The 20,890-nt window shown below is 34.5% G+C and overlaps 1 protein-coding gene and 1 pseudogene across 1 annotated transcript in view; one reads left to right on the top strand and one right to left on the bottom strand.

Moving 5' to 3' along the window:
- Positions 1 to 20,054, top strand: part of LOC115423985 (xylosyltransferase 1-like) — an 80,857-nt pseudogene extending 60,803 nt beyond the window's left edge.
- Positions 20,055 to 20,276: 222 nt separating this feature from the next.
- LOC115424080 (phosphatidylinositol N-acetylglucosaminyltransferase subunit Q-like) overlaps positions 20,277 to 20,890 on the bottom strand; it is a 19,509-nt gene continuing 18,895 nt past the window's right edge. The window contains 1 exon segment of the mRNA XM_030141186.1: positions 20,277 to 20,285. Within this exon segment, the coding sequence (XP_029997046.1) occupies positions 20,277 to 20,285 (9 nt within the window).

Raw genomic sequence — 20,890 nt, 5'->3', positions numbered from 1 at the left:
TAGCAAAAAAACCTGACCTGACTGAGAAAAACAGATGTCATTTTTGGATTTAGCGGTGCAAAATGGTCTGAATTCAGTTGAAAAAACCTAGACAACTTGGTAACCCAGTGTAATCATTAGACTGAATATCATCAGTTCACTGGACTCAATTCCAAGTTGATTTAAATGAAAATCTTTTGTAATATAAATTGCTTTGAATTTGTTCAGTCTTATATATTGTAGCGTGGATGGAAGTTAAACAGGAAGTTAGCTCAGTGTAATTTACCAGTACGGGAAGTGCTTATAATTTGGCAAAGCATTAAGATTTCTATTGAACAAGAGCAGTCCTGTGTGAACAGTAAACCCACAGTTGTTCCTGTGGCTCTGACTCCTGCTGCAGCTGGACAAATACACAAAAACTAACCCAAAAAGGCCAAGAAACCTGACACACACACACATTCAGTCCCATGAACACTAACAGCACAACCCACTGAAGCCTGCACAGAAAAACAACACATTTACAACAGCAGCAACAATACCCACAATGCACTGCACAGATACAAAGGTGTGGTCAGGACTCAAACTGAGGGATTTAAATCCATTCAGCTGAAACTGTTTCATACTTTGGACTGTGTCTGCAAATGAGTAGAATATTCTGAACATTTAGTAGTAATGGAATCAAACTGAAATCATGTAAGTACATTGTAATTAAAGTATTTTAGTGAATACAAAGTCCAGGCTTACAGTGTATAATCAGATGTATAAGCAGATGTATAATCAGATGTATAAGCAGATGTATAAGCAGATGTATAATCAGATCTATAATCAGATGTATAATCAGATGTATAAGCAGATGTATAAGCAGATGTATAAGCAGATGTATAAGCAGATGTATAATCAGATCTATAATCAGATGTATAATCAGATGTATAATCATGTATAAGCAGATGTATAATCAGATGTATAAGCAGATGTATAAGCAGATGTATAATCAGATCTATAATTAGATCTATAATCAGATGTATAATCAGATCTATAATCAGATCTATAATCAGATGTATAAGCATGTATAATCAGATGTATAAGCAGATGTATAATCAGATCTATAATCATGTATAATCAGATGTATAATCAGATCTATAATCAGATGTATAATCAGATGTATAATCAGATGTATAAGCAGATGTATAATCAGATGTATAATCAGATGTATAATCAGATCTGTAATCAGATGTATAATCAGATGTATAATCAGATGTAAGCAGATGTATAATCAGATGTATAAGCAGATGTATAATCAGATGTATAATCAGATGTATAAGCAGATGTATAATCAGATCTATAATCAGATGTATAATCAGATGTATAAGCAGATGTATAATCAGATGTATAATCAGATGTATAAGCAGATGTATAATCAGATCTATAATCAGATGTATAATCAGATGTATAAGCAGATGTATAATCAGATCTATAATCAGATCTATAATCAGATGTATAAGCAGATGTATAATCAGATGTATAATCAGATGTATAAGCAGATGTATAATCAGATCTATAATCAGATCTATAATCAGATGTATAATCAGATGTATAATCAGATCTATAATCAGATGTATAAGCAGATGTATAATCAGATGTATAATCAGATGTATAAGCAGATGTCTAATTAGATCTATAATCAGATGATAATCAGATGTATAATCATGCATTGTACTTTTAACCACTTCAATCTGAGGTCTAAGTTGGGCATTTTGAACATACATTACCCTTCTATTTTGATTTTTTTTTTCTTTTTTCTTCTTCTATGGAACAGAGTGTACCATAATTAAGCATTATACCAGGGGTGTCAAACATAGGGCCCGCGGGCCAGAACTGGCCCTCCGAGGGGTTCAATGGGGCCCACAGGATGAATGTCCCAGTGTACGACCCTGAAGATTAGGGCTGTTTGAAAATATCAGTTCTGCAATATATCGTGATATTTCATTTCACAATACAGTCGATATTAAAAAGTCCTGTATGGATATTTGTAGGTGTTTATTCAAATGCAGATATGGTGGAGGTTCATTTTAGTTTTCTTTTTTGTTTATATTTCACACTCTTTTATTCAATAATGTTTGTTCCTTTGTTGGGATTGAACTCAAATCCTGTTCTGATGTTAGTTGTGAACTAATAGAATCTGAACATTTGAACAGGATCTGAAACTGGAATGTCTGGAAAACAGAATTTCAGTTTGAACACAGTTGGAACATTTGCTGATAGAACATTAGATCCTGTTGGGATCAAATACAAATGTTTAGGATTTGTGCAGATTTCTGATGGAATTCAATTCTTCAAGAAAATAATCATTTTTAAAAAAGAAACAAAAAAAATGGCCTTTTTAACAGTACCTTGATATATCACGATATATCGCATCGTTATCTTATATTGTGATTTATGTCGTGTTGCCAGATCCTTGCTGATACACAGTCCTACTGAAGATACTAAGTCAAGAGTGTCACTGAGTTTTTCAGTTGTTTTGATCCTAAAGTTAAATTCTATATTTTCGGTTCCAGATGCCTGGTACTAAATGTGTTGTGTGTTTGTAGATCTGCTGTGAGCTGTGATGCACATTGGGTTTGTGGTTTTTTGTTTCTCAGGTACGTGGCCATGAGCCACCCGGTGTCGGTCCATCTCTACTTCCTGTCGGACCAGTTCCAGGGCTACCTGGTGCGTCACGTGGCCACCAATCGAGCCTCGACCCAGCTGGAGACCCTGGAGACCTGGGTGGCCTCCAAAGACCACTTCAGCCTGGCCAGCCCCCCCCACCCCACCAACCGACTGCAGCACGTCCAGGTCAGACTCACACTGGACTAGAATGGAGTGGTTTACATGTGTGTCCTGTTTACGCTTAGGACAGTTAGATGGAAATGAATACTGTCCAAATACAACCATGTAAATATTAAATTATATCATGTATGTTAAAGTATTCATTTAAAAAGAAGAAAACAGATGAAATGAAGCAGAAAAAGAATCAAATAAAAGTAGAAGGATCATGAAACACTGAAGGATTCAAACTAAAGCATTTCAGTGGCAGGAGTAGGGCTGTGTACGGGCAAGAATCTGGTGATACCACAAATCACAATACTGTTAAAAGGCAGTTTTTTATTGGTTTTGTTTCTTTTTTAAAAGATTATTTCCTGGAAGAATTGAATTCTAGCAGAAATCTGCCCAAATCCTAAACACATTTGTATTTGATCCCAACAGGATCTGATGTTCTATCAGCAAATGTTCAAACTGTGTTCAAACTGAAATTCTGTTTTCCACACATTCCAGTTTCAGATCCTGTTCAAATGTTCAGATTCTACTAGTTCACAACTAACATCAGAACAGGATTTTTGTCCCAACAAAGAAATTAACATTTAGAGTAAAAAAAAATCTGCATTAGCATGCTAGATTTCAAAAAATGTTCCAAAGGCAGACTGTAGGATTTGTGTAAAAAAAATGCCTTCATTAGTTCATGGCAGTCTTTTAAAATACAGCCAACGTGTTGCGACCTCTGGTCTTCATCAGGACTTTTTTCAGTCCTACAGTGTGCCTTGAGAATATTTTTGTAAATCTAGCATGCTAATGCAGATTTTTTTTGACTCTAAATAACCAGACACACCACAAGTTTCCAAAGAGCACCTGTGGATAATCCCAGAAGACCCAGCAGCACTTCCACTGTTGGATTAAAGGAACGAACATTATGTAGTAAAAGAGTGTTAAATAATAAATAAAATAGAAACAAAAAGCAAAAATGAACCTCCACAATATCTGCATTTGAATAAATACCTAAAAATATTGATACAGTTTTTTAATATTGATACAGTATTGTGAAATGAAATATTGTGATATATTACAGAACTGGTATTTCTTACAGCCCTAGGCAGGAGTTAAATGATGAAACACAGACTGTATTAAGAATTCATAAACATCTTAGCAAATAAGGTCGACCGTTAAATATGCTGATCAATGGACTGTTGAAATTAGGCAGATACAGGTGACAAAAAAAGAAAATAAGCAAATAAAGAAGTACAGAGTCCTTACACTTGTTTATGGAATAACTGCCTTTGGATCAGACCGTTTATAAAGTAAAGTGTGAGAAACTAAAAGTAACATATAAGGAAAAAGGTTACCAGTTAAACTGAACTGAATAATGTAACACAAACCTGGCATTTTATTTATGTATGCATATGATTTTTTTTTTTTCGAGAGGGATTCTTTTTTCTTTTCCTCTTTTCACCTGTTCATGTTTTTTTTTTTTTCATGTTATTTTCCAGTTTTGATGCTTTCACAGTTCATTTTTTATGCCTGTATCACCACCTGAAGTCTTGACCACAGGCTGTTATCACTTATGAGAAACACGAAAAGAAGGTGTTCACTAAGTTTGGAGGAGTTTAGGGAGAGTTTGAGTGAAACAGTTTGACTCTTACCTGACTAAAACTTTAGCCAAATGAAGATAAAAGCAACTTGGAGAAACAGAAATTGGCACACAGATAATGAAATGATCTAAGGTCAACATGTATAATCTGAATAAAATCTGCTTTTCTGCATCATTAAAATAACTAAGCTTTTATCAGAGTCATCTCTAAAATAACCTTATGTTTTAATAAATGTGTTTTTTCTCACTGGTCCAATAATGAATTTTTGAAACTAATCTTTGTATCTGCCTTTGAACTGTGCTGATTGTACAGATCTGCTGAGTTTTGTATGTGAAGCATCCATGTTTTAGATGTTGGAGCTTTTTTGCAGCTCGTTGAGTCTTCTGTTCTCATCCATCGACAGCATGATTATCAACAGGATTCATGTGTCAGTGCAGTGATGACTTCATTTCACTCTTAACTTCACTTTATACCTTATGTATTATGAGTCTGAAGTTAAAATTGACTGCTTGGTAGAGACGTACAACCACGAGATGCAAGTTGGAGTTTTTAGTTCATCGACCAATAAGCCACGAGGTACGATGAAGGCACCGTCATCTTCATCAGCTTCATCATCTTCATCGTCTTCATTAGCAATTTCTTCAAACATCTTTCTGATGAAACTACTGGTCGGATTAATGTCAAATGTTAGATTAATTTTTTTTTTATCAAATTTTGAAATATTAAGAATTTGTCTTTACTTATAATGGTCTATATACTGCAAAAATCTAAGTCTTACCAAGTGTATTTTTCTCATTTCTAGTCAAATATCTCATCACACTTTAAATACAACATAATCACCTAAAGAGTAACTTATATTTGAGATATAAGAACTGATTTTCAGACAATAGATCTGGAAAATCTTATTTCAAGAAATCTTACCAAGATAATTTTCACTTGTTCCATTGGCAGATTTTTTTATTTATTTATTTATTTTTACTTAATTCAAGATTTTTTTTGCTTAATTCAAGCAAAAAAATCTGCCAATGGAACAAGTGAAACTTATCTTGGTAAGATTTCTTGAAATAAGATTTTCCAGATCTATTGTCTGAAAATCAGTTCTTATATCTCACTGAAAAGTTATTCTTTAGGTGATTCTGTCGTATTTTAAGTGTGATGAGATTTAGATTTTTGCAGTGTATTTTGATGGTTTATAACATGTAAATGATTAGAGGGATCAGTCTAGTTCCTGCTGATCACTGATAGAAGTCATAGATGGACTCTGACTTACTGAGTTGAGTCGTCCTCCAGTGACAGTCCCATCCACTTCTATGGGGAGGCTGGTCTCCTGCATCCAGACCACAGGACTGGAACAGAGACAGACCCTGACAACCTCACAAATTCAACTGGGGGTTCATTCTTGATAAAACATGCTGGTGAGACACTGGAACTGTTTTTAGGTCCAGTTCTGTCATAAGCCGCTGTCAGGACAGATGGGTCAGGTTTGGTCCGACCCACTTTCATTCACTAAATACATGTTCAATGAATGAAACTGGACCGAGGAACTGAAACGGTCTGATTTGATTTGATTTATTTCGAACATGCAAAGAAACAAAATAAAACAAAACAAAACATTTAAATGGACAGAATCTCTCTTCAGCACATACAAGTCTGAATATTGCATGGTCGAAAAGGAGTAAGAAGAAGTCTAAACGTATTTAATCCAACCCCTCAGTGCTTTTACACCTTTATCACTAACTGAATACAACAATCAAACTATAGTATTTTCCTCATTTTAGCATCGAACCACAATGATCCATCCTGCAGTAACTGAATTACCCACACCAGTCTGTTCATGTCAGTGCAGTCACACAAACAGACTCAACACACAACAGTTTTCTTCACTGATTCCAGCAGATTCATCAGTTCAACATCATCATAAACAAACAGGACTCAGTGTCTTTATTAAATACTGGAACTCTCAACAATCATTTTTTTAGATCTTTTTTTAAACTGAATTATATTTGATATTTGTTTTATCTCCACGCAGTTTTCCTCCACAGATGGTGATACAGAAACTTTTTAACCTAGTGTGTACTTTATGAATCTGTAAATTAAATTTTCCCCTTAACTCATCTCCTCCCTCTGTTTCACTGAACATTTCTTGAATTGCCCGTCACTCACTTATTCTTTGCTCTAAACATTATTTGAAACGGTTTGAGACCAGAGTGGTCCTGACCTGGTGTCTTTGTCGTTCAGGTGGGGACAGACTGGGACCCTAAGGAGCGTCTCTTCAGGAACTGGGGGGTCTTCTGGGGCCCGAGGACGAGCCGGTGGCGGTGCAGCGCTGGAGCCGAGGACAGAGCAACCTGACCGCCACCGTGGTCTGGATCGACCCCACCAACGTCATCGCGGCCACCTACGACATCCTGGTGGACGCCGCCGCCGAGGTGACGCACTACCGCCCGCCCCTCACCCTCCCACTGAGGCCCGGCGTGTGGACGCTGAGGGTCCTGCACCACTGGAGCCCCTGGGACAGACCAGCTTCATCGTGGCTCCGCTGGAGTTCCACCGACAGCAGCCCATACGACAAGGTGAGCGGATGTGCAGGTGTGACCTCTGACCCCGGGGTCCAATACTTCTGGAGGTTTCATTCTAGTTACGTTTGAGTTTGCCGATCACAAACCCAGCTTTGGGGTCTTCAAAACGTACTGAAAATTCTACCTAGACACACTTAACCTTTGCACTGACCCTGAAGCTGTGAAGACTGAAGCCTTATGTGATGAATTTAAGGTTTTATTTATTTATTTATTTATTTTTTCTCTTCTTGTTCATTCCTTTACTTTTATTTATTTTATTTACTTACCTATATTTGTATTTATATTTAATTTCCTCCTGCCTCACCTCCAGCATTATGTTTTCTCCATGCCATGTTCTGTTCTGTGTACATGGTATTATGTAAATAAAGTATAGGGAAAAAAAAATTTAGTTTTATTTAGTTTGGACTTTTTTTTCTCTAATTCAGTTCGTTTTAATTCGTTTTTAGAGCAGGTTTGGTAGTTTTTATTAGTTTTCATTTTATTCTAAATGCTTAGTTTTTGTTCAGTTTTAGTTTTTTTTGTCGTATCTTTCGTCTTCTTCTCCGTCGTATTCAAATTCCCTTATTTTACTGAAGAAATTTCCAGTTGCTCATTGATGTTCAGGTCAGTCACATTTTTTGTTTTAGGATAGTTTGTAAATATAAACATTTTCATACTGTAATTTTCCTTTTTTTTTGTTCTAAAGAGAAAAATTGGGACTTGTCATTATTTATAATTTATTATGTTAGCATTCTAAGGACCGGCCCACTTCAGATCTAAATGGGCTGAATGTGGCTCCTGAACTAAAATGAGTCTGACATCCATGGTTTAGAAGGTTGTTGATTTGTGTTCCATTGTTTTTCAGTCTTTGTCATGTTCTGACCAAGGTTCGAATACTTCTGGATTTTTCATTCTAGTTTAGTTTTATTTAGTTTAGACTTTTTTTTTTCTCTTATTCAGTTTTTTAATTAGTTTTTAGAGCAGGTTTGATAGTTTTTATTAGTTTTCGTTTTTTTCTAAATGCTTAGTTGTAGTTCAGTTGTAGTTCAGTTGTAGTTCAGTTGTAGTTCAGTTGTAGTTTAGTTGTAGTTCAGTTGTAGTTCAGTTGTAGTTCAGTTGTAGTTCAGTTGTAGTTCAGTTGTAGTTCAGTTGTAGTTCAGTGGTCTCTTTCTCTTCTTCTCTGTGCTCCTATTCAAATCAATCCCAGACAGGACTCTGCTGCTTTAGTCTCCATGTTTCCAGGTAGAGTGGGGACCAGAAGACGACTGGAAACCACAAGTGAACACAAGTGACGGAGCAAAAAGTGTCGTATGGAGACAGCACAGAAAACTGAGAGAGGGAAATAAATCCATTGAACATCAATCTGACATTGACAAAGACCAAAACCAAGGGAATTTGATCCATAATTTCTATCTGTTTTAGTTAGTTTAGTAACACACAATACAGTTTCAGTTAGTTATGTTTTTTTTCTTTTAACTTTTTAACTATAACGTTGCCCAGTAGAAGCAGAGCATAAATACTAAACTACTGCAGCTGGAGGCAGCAGCCACCAGGCTCATAGAGGAGACATGGAAAACCAGAGAACAGAAGGTACTGGACCTGATGAAAGAGGTGGAGAACCAGGTCCAGAAGAGCCTTATGTGTGTCCAGGTGTGATGGAATCTGCTGAAGCTGATGTGCAGGTGCAGAGCAAGGTTATTATCGTTAACGAAAACTAACAAAATGACCTAAACTAGAATTGTAAAAACATTTTTGTTAACTGAAATAAATAAAAACTAGAATTAAAAGAAAAAAACAATAACTAACTGAAACTGCTTATAAAACTAACTGAAACATAAAATTATGGACAAAATTCCCTTCGTTTTCGTCTTTGTCAATATCAGATTGATACGAAATCGATTTATTTCCCTCGAGCAATTTTATCTGGTGGCACCGTATGATATTTAAGGGTCCGTCACTTGTGTTCACTTGTGGTTTCCAGTCGTCTTCTGGTCCCCACTCTACCTGGAAACATGGAGACTAGAGTCCTGTCTGGGATTTATTTGAATATGACGACAAAAAAGATAAAAGATATAAAAAAAAAAACTAAAACTAAAACTAATCATTTAGAAATAACGAAAACTAATAAAAACTATCAAACCTGCTCTAAAAACTAATTAAAACGAACTGAATTAGTGAAAAAAGTCAAAACTAAATAAAACTAAACTATAATGAAAAATCCAAAACTATTAGAACCTTGCTACTGGGGTTTGTGAAGGTTACTCTCAAACTTTAGATCGGGGCACCAAAGTCATTGTAGTTCAGGTTCCACATTCAGCCCAAAATGATCTGAAGTGGGCTGGAAAAGTAAATAATAACATAATATATAAATAATGTCAACTCCAAACTTTTTATCTATGTTTTAGAGTTTAAAAAGTAAAATTACATAAGGGAAATGTTTTTACATCTACAAACGATCCTTAAAAAACATGAACAAACTGAAACTTAAAAAAAATAAGTGCAATTTTAACAATATTCTGCCTCAGCTTCTTGTTTACACATGTGTATTATAACTTACAGATCACAGTGGATCTACAAATACACAAAACATTTAGTAACAGGCATCTGGAACTGAAAATATTTAACATAATATAATAATAATAATAATAATATAAAAAACAAATATTATACTAGATTTTTTAACATTTCGTAACAGGTGAAATATTGGTTAATTTACACAGTTGTTCATGTTTCATACAGATTATTACATTTTTTTGTGACAGAATAGTTTGTAAATGTAAATATTTTCATGTAATTTCACTTTTTTTACACTTAAAGAGATGCAGTTTGTCATTATTTATAAGTTTATGATAGTATTTTATTGGTCGGACCCACTTGAGATTGAATTGGGCTGAATATGGAACCTGAACTAAAATGACTGATATCTTAGTGTAAATTTTGCATTTCACAGATTCATCCCACCGGCCGGATCGGAGCCTTTAGCGGGCCAGATTTGGCCCATGGGCCGTATGTTTAACACCAGTGCTCTACATCTTTTTATAAACTGACCACACGTAAAAGTAACTACTGCTGTTTAATAAATGTAACATAACACAAAATCCAAATGTTTCTGTGTAAATGTTCAGTGTCCAAACTCCATCTGAAGCACCTGTTGAACTGATACTCAGTGTGTGTGTGTGTGTGTGTGTGTGTGTGTGTGTGTGTGTTAGAACATGCCGTCACAGCTGTCAACACTATGCATACATGTATTTATAGCATCAGTTTCCAGTCACTCACAGGGTCACCTTTACCCCCCCCCCCCCGGGGTGCCGTGTGACCCCCACAAACCTGGGGCTGTCTCTGTGTAGTTGTGTAGATAAATGATCACGTCCAAATCCACATTGTGAGGATGTATGTCCGGCCCCGGCGCCTTTAACCCTTTCATGCATGAATTATGAGAACTTTAATGGGTCCAAACTCAGTCATGTCCCGTCAGAGTGAACTTTAACTGATCACCATTCCAACGTTTATTTCACTATAAAGTAGCTCCTAGTTTTGGATCATCCCTTACAGTCCAACTAAAGCAAAAATGAATTTAAAAGTAAAAATGTGGGTCAAATTGTCTCTAAAATGTCCCGTCAGAGAGATTTTGAATACTGTGTTTTGACCTTTAATCACGATTTTTTTCCTGAGTGTTTTTATTCCTTTGTAGGCCTGAAAAAAAACAATGCGATTGAAGAGTTTTTTATGAACCTATTTTTCATGGAGTTGCAAAAATATCCACTCAGCTGGACACCATGCATTTAACCCTTTCACGCATTAATTTTTGGGGTTTTTTTGAGTGTTTTTATTCTCCTTAGGCATGAAAAAAACAATACAATTGAGTTGTTTTTTTTCATGGATTTACAAAAATGTCCACTCAGCTACACCATGCATTATATTCTTGAAGCACAGAAAGATATATTTAAAACCCAATATCAGAAAATGTTATGAAAACAATGAAATAAAACATGTTTAATACTGCTAATCTAATATTTTCTCACAAAAAAAAAATATATTTTCTCACATTTTAACATATTTTATTTAATACTAGTTATTACTCACTTCATGGAGATAATGTGCAACAAAAAACCTTTTTGTCTAAAAATAACCCCAAAACTGTTTCTTACAGTCTAACAATTAACCGTTGTTTAAACTCAAACATGTCACTGCAGATCAGGTTTATCAAGAACAGCAAAGTTATAGTAATGGTATGAATTGTAGTGTTTGAGATGATGCATAAGTGTCCACTGTGTTGGCTGATATCCAACTACAACAACAAAATATAAAAATATATACATAAAAATACATAAAATAAAGTATACAAGAGAACAGCTGTAGAATAGTTGTCCACTGTAGTAACCATTATGGACGAAAGGGTTCATTTTAGAAGCAAAGAAACATGTATTTACTGATATACTGAGTGAAAACGATGAAAGAATTGTTTTAATGCTGCTAATCAGATGTTTAGTCACATTTTAACAGACTCTAATACTAGTTATTACTCACTTTATGGAGATAATATGCAAAAAAAACAAAAAAACAAAAACCTACTGTCTAATAACAATAACAAGCAATTGATTTACAGACACGTCAGTGCAGATCAGGTTTATCTAGAACAGCACAGTTACACTAATGGTCTGAATGTCAGTGGACTATTATGGGATGGTGCATTAGTGTCCACTGTGTCGGCTGATCTGGAACTAAACAACCAAACCCATGAATATACAGGAGAACAGCTGGAGAAGAACTGACCACTGGAGTGACCACTGGACTGACCACTGGACTGACCAGTGTGCATGAAAGGGTTAACTGTGTTTGGGGTTCTTTGAGTGTAGGCTTAGAATAGGGATGGAACCGTATGAAAATTTCATATCATGGTTATTGTGACCAAAATTATCACAGTTCTCATTATTATCGCGGTATTTTGAAATTGTGCTCAAAATGTTCAAAAAGTACTGATACACACACTGAAAGAATTTAACCAAGTGGAATTGGAAAAAAAACAAACAAAAAAACCCCACCAAATACAATAACAGTCCCAATGTCCCTTCTGTGTCAGAAACATTCACATATTAACCCTTAGTGGTCTGAGTCTATTCTGTCTGTTTTTCAGTCCTTTTGATTTGGCCTTTATATACTATAGAAACAAATGTTTACTATACCCATGTTTGGATCTGTTTTTTCAGCACAACTTCATCTGTATCATCTGTCTGTTATTTTTTCACTTTAACCTACTATAAAAACACAAAAGGACAAAAAATATTAAAATCTAATTTGAAAAATGTATATACTTTATTGCATAAATAACACACAGATGTTTAACGAACCTTTTCACAGACTTTAAAAGTGAATATTGGTTCCAAATATTAGGTATAGAAAATTAAAATTGTAATAAATTCAAATTACTCAACTATTTGACATTAAAGCAGATCTGTACATAGGGTTTTTTCCCCTAAAAGTGCAGTAATCAAACACAGTTATCATGATAATTAGAATTAAAACGCTAATACTAACTGTCTGTGATTTTACCGCCGTTTATCGTTATACTGGTAATGGTTCCATCCCTAGCTTAGAATTAGGTTTGGAAAAGCATGATGTTAACGAGGGTCCTCACAAGGATATAGAAACACAGCTGTGTGTTGTGTGTGTGGGGGGGGGGGGGGGGGTGTGGGGGGGGGGGGGGGGGGTAAGTAAAGCCTGGTTTCTGAATAGACGGTGGTTTTATGGGCTGGTGTTAGGAAGTGAAGGTTGGATCAGATGTCGAACTGGATCTGGGTCATGTGGTTCATTTTAACCCATAAAGACCCAAACAGCCACCGACGACCAAAACACCCCACTGACCTAAAATATTCATAACCTCTGATCCACTAATCCTACCAATACATGTCGATAATAGTGTAAAATACAGTTAATCATCTTTTCATGGTCATCAGATATGACCCGTTTGGACGTTCAGAGGCTCTGTAGTTACCATGGAAACACCATCATCTTCTACAACATCGATTCACCAGTAAAACCCATGGATTTGAATAAATGACAGTGGATGGACACACTTGTTTTAATAAATATTTAAATAAATGAACAAATAAACCTACAAAATGATAAACTGTGGAAAAAAATAAGCTAAATATTTATTAAAATAGAGTAAAAAGGACCCAATAAGTAACAACATGAACCAAACAACCAAAGTAATGAATAAAATGAATAATAAAAAACAAAATAATCAGTAAATTAAACAAAATAAACTGTAAGCTGAACAAAATTGAGGATAAAATAATAAAAGAGGCAACAAAATGTAGAAAAATAATCAAATTAGGTAAAAAAAAAAAAAAAAAAAAAAAGAAGAATTTACCAAAAAACCAAATGGCCCATTTGGATGTTCAGAGGCTCCGTAGTTACCATGGAAACACCATCATCTTCTACAACACTGATTCACCAGTAAAACCCATGGAGTGGATCAGTGACAGTGGATGGACACACTGGGTTTATGTTCAGTTAATGCTTTATTTTGCTGAAAATGTCACTTTTTCTTCAGTTTTCTCTGTTTTGGATATAATAAGCCTCAACTTTAATCTGAGTTTGTTCAGAAACCTACATGATTAGTAAATTAAATATAGGAAAATACCTGATGTTCACTGAAAAAAAGCAAAATACAGAAGATAATGTCATAATAAATGCCAATAAATCACGCAAGAAAAGTTAAATATAAAGAGAAAATTATTTTGGAACTGCCACCAAAGTTGAACTGGGTCTTTCTGGGTTAAAATCCAACATGTTCACCTGTAACAATCTGAAAAACAAAACCTCATGTCCAAATAATGCATCCACTGAGTGGAAATATAGTCTGTGTCAAACTGTGACAGTTAGAAGGTCACTATTTATTATAAAAAATAAACTCATCTCACAGTTTGCTATAAAATCATCATGATTTTTCACCTGAAGCTTGTAATCATTAATATTTACATGTAAAGTCAAAGAATTGATGTGGAATGAGCACATAAAATTGATCAAATAGAATAAATAAAATTGATTGTGTCCTCATATAATTACTTTCAATCATATACAATAAGTCATGCAATAATCTGTTCTGCAATAACTGCAATATTTATTCAATATTTATCAAATATAAATGAACTATTTTATACAGACTTGAGTTCATACATATACATACTGTTAATATTGTCTGTTTATATTTTATGTCTATTTTTTGTTACTTTACTTTTGTAAAATTGTGTATTCTATTTTCTGATCTTGTTTTTTTAATTTTTGTAGTTTAACATTCGTTCTAGCCTTGTTTCTGAGGTATTGGTGTTTTATTAATTTTTGCACTGACTGGAGTAAACTCTTCATTTCAATGTACACACGATGACAGTGAAGTCTATTCTATCAAATAACATCAATCTGGTAACTATAATTACACTCTCCTGTAGATTACAGATTTTCAGTCAAGTTAACAACAACTGAATGAGCCTCAAAAACAAATTGTATCCAAAATACATGAATTTGTACAAACCCAAAAAAGGTCAAATTTTCCAACTAATTAACCTGTTAAACCCTGACCATATTTTCAGGGAAAAACGCCTAAACAGGCAAACCCAAAGTACATGAAGATTCCTTCACAATAATAAGGTTCATATGGATGTTCTTGGTGTCTGTGGACATTTACAGAGCTCACAGAATCTATTCCCATTGTCTGAAATACTGTATCTATTACTCTGCCTGAGTAAACTGGAACAAACTAAAAGAGAAAGTAGAATTTTTTATCCTCGCCTGTTTTTTTCTGGCTGGACTGACGATGATATGCATAAATTAATTGTTCGTGTTGGAGATTTTTAATAGCGTATATTTCACCCCACAAAGATTAAAAATCATGTTTGAGCATTAAAGTTTGCACTAAACACGTTTGATGTACTTTTATTAACATTAGGGTCTAAACTTTGAGCAGAAGTTGAAAAAAAACATCCATTGTCCTGATTTATTATATTTTTATAGCAGATGAATATTAATATAATATTTTAGGCCTGTGGGCGGGCCGATAGGGCTAAAGGGGTTAAAAAAAAAAAGAAATTAAGAAAGGTGACATAGTTCAACAGGTGAAGTCATTCATCCGCACAAACACAGTTTCCGTTTGTCCGCTGTGTACCAGGTCCATATGAAAGAAATATGACAGAGCAGGTTTTTCACTTCAGAACACACTGTCATCCTAAGGGCTGAACAAGCGTCACACAGCGAAGTGGAACTGAATAATTTAACACAATCAGAACAAACTGACAAAAACAAAAACATTCAGATGGAACTAAGTGTTCAGACATAAAACAGACGTCACCTTTGAAAGAAATGAAGAAGAAGAAGAGTTCAAACAAAGTTCAAATCAACCAGTAAAAGTCTGAAGGACAAAGTTTTAATCAGAGTTTCTAATGACATACGAAGACAACGTCTGAGAAAACTGTCCGACCGTCTGGTTAAGGAGTACTTTATACAGAAAATCATATAAAATACTCTTTATATTGTAAATTATATAAAATACTCTTTATACAGAAAATCATATAAAATCTTTATACAGAAAATCATATAAAAATCTTTATATTGTAAATTATATAAAATACTCTTTATACAGAAAATCATATAAAATACTCTTATACAGAAAATCATATAAATACTCTTTATATTGTAAATTATATAAAATACTCTTTATACAGAAAATCATATAAAATACTCTTTATACAGAAAATCATATAAAATACTCTTTATATTGTAAATTATATAAAACTCTTTATACAGAAAATCATATAAAATACTCTTTATACAGAAAATCATATAAAATACTCTTTATTGTAAATTATATAAAATACTCTTTATACAGAAAATCATATAAAATACTCTTTATTAGGAAATTATATAAAACTCTTTATGTTGTAAATTATATAAATCATGCATACTGTGTTTTTATGGAGTATTTATATATTTTATACATTTTATTATATTTATATTTTATATAGTAAATCATATAATTACTCCTTCTGTCGTAAATTGTATAAATACTCCTGCAGCAGATCGTATAAATACTCCTTCTGTTGTAATCCTATAAATACCCTTCTGTCGTAGATCGTATAAATACTCCTTCTGTTGTAATTGTATAAATACTCCTTCTGTTGCAATCCTATAAATACTCTTTCTGTTGTAATCGTATAAATACTCCTTCTATAGTAGATTGTATAAATACTCCTTCTGCAGTAGATCGTATAAATACTCCTTCTGCAGTAGATCGTATAAATACTCCTTCTGCAGTAGATCGTATAAATACTCCTGTTGTAATCGTATAAATACTTCTGTTGTAATCGTATAAATACTTCTGTTACTCATATAAATACTCCTGTTGTAATCGTATAAATACTCCTTCTGCAGTAGATCGTATAAATACTCCTTCTGCAGTAGATCGTATAAATACTCCTGTTGTAATCGTATAAATACTTCTGCAGTAGATCGTATAAATACTCCTTCTGTTGTAATCGTATAAATACTTCTGTTGTAATCGTATAAATACTCCGTTGTAATCGTATAAATACTCCTTCTGCAGTAGATCGTATAAATACTCCTGTTGTAATCGTATAAATACTTCTGCAGTAGATCGTATAAATACTCCTTGTTGTAATCGTATAAATACTTCTGTTGTAATCGTATAAACTCCTGTCGTAATCGTATAAATACTCCTGTCGTAATCGTATAAATACTCCTTCTGTTGTAATCGTATAATACTCCTGTTGTAATCGTATAAATACTCCTGTTGTAATCGTATAAATACTCCTGTTGTAATCGTATAAATACTTCTGTTGTAATCGTATAAATACTCCTGTTGTAATTGTATAAATACTCCTGTTGTAATCGTATAAATACTCCTGTTGTAATCGTATAAATACTCCTGTTGTAATCGTATAAATACTTCTGTTGTAATCGTATAAATACTTCTGTTGTAATCGTATAAATACTTCTGTTGTAATCGTATAAATACTCCTGTTGTAATTGTATAAATACTTCTGTTGTAATCGTATAAATACTTCTGCAGTAGATGGTATAAACTTCTGTTGTAATCATATAAATACTCCTTCTGTTGTAATCGTATAAATACTCCTGTTGTAATCGTATAAATACTTCTGCAGTAGATGGTATAAATACTCCTGTTGTAATCGTATAAATACTCCTGTTGTAATCGTATAAATACTTCTGCAGTAGATGGTATAAATACTCCTGTTGTAATCGTATAAATACTTCTGCAGTAGATGGTATAAATACTCCTGTTGTAATCGTATAAATACTCCTGTTGTAATCGTATAAATACTTCTGCAGTAGATGGTATAAATACTCCTGTTGTAATCGTAGAAATACTCCTGTTGTAATCGTATAAATACTCCTGTTGAATCGTATAAATCCTTTGTAATCATAAATACTTCTGCAGTAGATGGTATAAATACTCCTTCTGTTGTAATCGTATAAATACTTCTGCAGTAGATCGTATAAATACTCCTTCTGTTGTAATCGTATAAATACTTCTGCAGTAGATCGTATAAATACTCCTTCTGTTGTAATCGTATAAATACTTCTGCAGTAGATCGTATAAATACTCCTTCTGTTGTAATCGTATAAATACTCCTGTTGTAATCGTATAAATACTTCTGCAGTAGATGGTATAAATACTTCTGTTGTAATCGTATAATACTTCTGCAGTAGATGGTATAAATACTCCTTCTGTTGTACGTATAAATACTCCTGTTGTAATCGTATAAATACTTCTGCAGTAGATGGTATAAATACTCCTGTTGTAATCGTATAAATACTTCTGCAGTAGATGGTTAAATACTCCTGTTGTAATCGTATAAATACTTCTGCAGTAGATGGTATAAATACTCCTTCTGTTGTAATCGTATAAATACTCCTGTTGTAATCGTATAAATACTTCTGCAGTAGATGGTATAAATACTCCTGTTGTAATCGTATAATACTCTGCAGTAGATGGTATAAATACTCCTTCTGTTGTAATCGTATAAATACTCCTGTTGTAATCGTATAAATACTTCTGCAGTAGATGGTAGAATACTCCTTCTGTTGTAATCGTATAAATACTCCTGTTGTAATCGTATAATACTTCTGCAGTAGATCGTAGAATACTCCTTCTGTTGTAATCGTATAAATCTCCTGTTGTAATCGTATAATACTTCTGCAGTAGATGGTATAATACTCCTGTTGTAATCGTATAAATACTTCTGCAGTAGATGGTATAATACTCCTGTTGTAATCGTATAAATACTCCTGTTGTAATCGTATAAATACTTCTGCAGTAGATGGTATAAATACTCCTGTTTAATCGTAGAAATACTCCTGTTGTAATCGTATAAATACTCCTGTTGTAATCGTATAAATACTCCTGTTGTAATCGTATAAATACTTCTGCAGTAGATGGTATAAATACTCCTTCTGTTGTAATCGTATAAATACTTCTGCAGTAGATCGTATAAATACTCCTTCTGTTGTAATCGTATAAATACTTCTGCAGTAGATCGTATAAATACTCCTTCTGTTGTAATCGTATAAATACTTCTGCAGTAGATCGTATAAATACTCCTTCTGTTGTAATCGTATAAATACTCCTGTTGTAATCGTATAAATACTTCTGCAGTAGATGGTATAAATACTTCTGTTGTAATCGTATAAATACTTCTGCAGTAGATGGTATAAATACTCCTTCTGTTGTAATCGTATAAATACTCCTGTTGTAATCGTATAAATACTTCTGCAGTAGATGGTATAAATACTCCTGTTGTAATCGTATAAATACTTCTGCAGTAGATGGTATAAATACTCCTGTTGTAATCGTATAAATACTTCTGCAGTAGATGGTATAAATACTCCTTCTGTTGTAATCGTATAAATACTCCTGTTGTAATCGTTATAAATACTTCTGCAGTAGATGGTATAAATACTCCTGTTGTAATCGTATAAATACTTCTGCAGTAGATGGTATAAATACTCCTTCTGTTGTAATCGTATAATACTCCTGTTGTAATCGTATAAATACTTCTGCAGTAGATGGTAGAAATACTCCTTCTGTTGTAATCGTATAAATACTCCTGTTGTAATCGTATAAATACTTCTGCAGTAGATCGTAGAAATACTCCTTCTGTTGTAATCGTATAAATACTCCTGTTGTAATCGTATAAATACTTCTGCAGTAGATGGTATAAATACTCCTGTTGTAATCGTATAAATACTTCTGCAGTAGATGGTATAAATACTCCTGTTGTAATCGTATAAATACTTCTGCAGTAGATCGTAGAATACTCCTTCTGTTGTACTATACGTATAATACTCCTGTTGTAATCGTATAAATACTTCTGCAGTAGATCGTATAAATACTCCTTCTGTTAATCGTATAAATACTCCTGTTGTAATCGTATAAATACTTCTGCAGTAGATGGTATAATACTCCTTCTGTTGTAATCGTATAAACTCCTGTTGTAATCGTATATACTTCTGCAGTAGATCGTATAAATACTCCTTCTGTTGTAATCGTATAAATACTCCTGTTGTAATCGTATAAATACTTCTGCAGTAGATGGTATAAATACTCCTGTTGTAATCGTATAAAACTTCTGCAGTAGAGTATAAATACTCCTTCTGTAGTAAATCTTCCATCCTGTGTTTTTCCGTCTCCAGAGGACGCCCAGCGGCTCCACGGCGGTCCGCTCAGAAACTCCTACATGGAGCAGAGTTTCCACGGCCTGAACCCGGTGCTGCGTCTGCCCGTCAGCCTGGGGGCGGTGGAGGAGGCGGAGGCCAACGCCGGCCTGACGGGGGCGCCGCTGCGTCGCTGGCTGGAGCCGCCTGCTGGAGGGCCACTGGTCGGCCGCAGACGTGTGCGTGGGGCCCCAGCGCCTGCCCCGTCATGCAGCGCTGTCACCTGACCTGGAGCTCCGCCAGCCCTGACCCCAAGTCTGAACTGACCCCGCCCACACAGGACGGACGAATCAGGTAGCAGACGGACAGACTGAGGGGGAGGAGCAAATGAAGGAGGGCGCCGTGTCCTTTGAGCGTCTATTTATTTATTTAAAGCACGTGGAGCGACGGGAACCAGAAGACGGACGGCGGCGGCGGAGGGTGTGCCGCCGTTCGGGAACACGGAGTTTGTCCGAACTTTATACCTCGTTGTGTCGAGTGGATGTGTGTGTATGTGTGTATGTGTGTGTGAGTGTGTGTGTGAGTGTGAGAGTGTTTACATGTCAGAAATGGAAAACATCTGTGGATGCTCGTGTTAGGCCTGGTATTAGTACGGCTGTGGAGATACCACACAAATCACATACTGGGATCACGATACGATATATCGCAATATATCATGATACTGTTAAAAAGGCCATTTTAGTTTGTTTCTTTTTTTAAATAATATTCCTTGAAGAATTGAATTCCAGCAGAAATCTGCACAAATCCTAAACACATTTGTATTTGATCCCAACAGGATCTAATGTTCTATCAGCAAATGTTCCAACTGTGTTCAAACTGAAATTCTGTTTTCCAGACATTCCAGTTCAGATCCTGTTCAAACGTTCAGATTCTATTAGTTCAAACTAACATCAGAACAGGACTGGAGTCCAATCCAAACTAAGGAACCAACATTATTGAATAAAACAGTGTGAAATAAGAATAAATACAATATAAACAAACATGAACCTCCACAATATCTGCATTTGAATAAATACCTTAAAATATTGATACAGTACTTTTTAATATCGATACAGTATCGTGAAATGAAATATCACGATATATTGCAGAACCCATATTTTCTTACAGCCTTGGTTATTATAGTACAAAAAAAAAAAGTTAAACCAGTTCTGTTAAACACACAGTATGTATTTCTGCCACCAGGTGTCGTTCAGTCAAAAC

The sequence above is a fragment of the Sphaeramia orbicularis genome, chromosome 8 (genome assembly GCF_902148855.1).
Source record: "Sphaeramia orbicularis chromosome 8, fSphaOr1.1, whole genome shotgun sequence".
Lineage (NCBI taxonomy): Eukaryota > Metazoa > Chordata > Actinopteri > Kurtiformes > Apogonidae > Sphaeramia > Sphaeramia orbicularis.
Note: the sequence above shows the minus strand (reverse complement) of the source record. Positions and strands in the feature narration are given on the sequence as shown.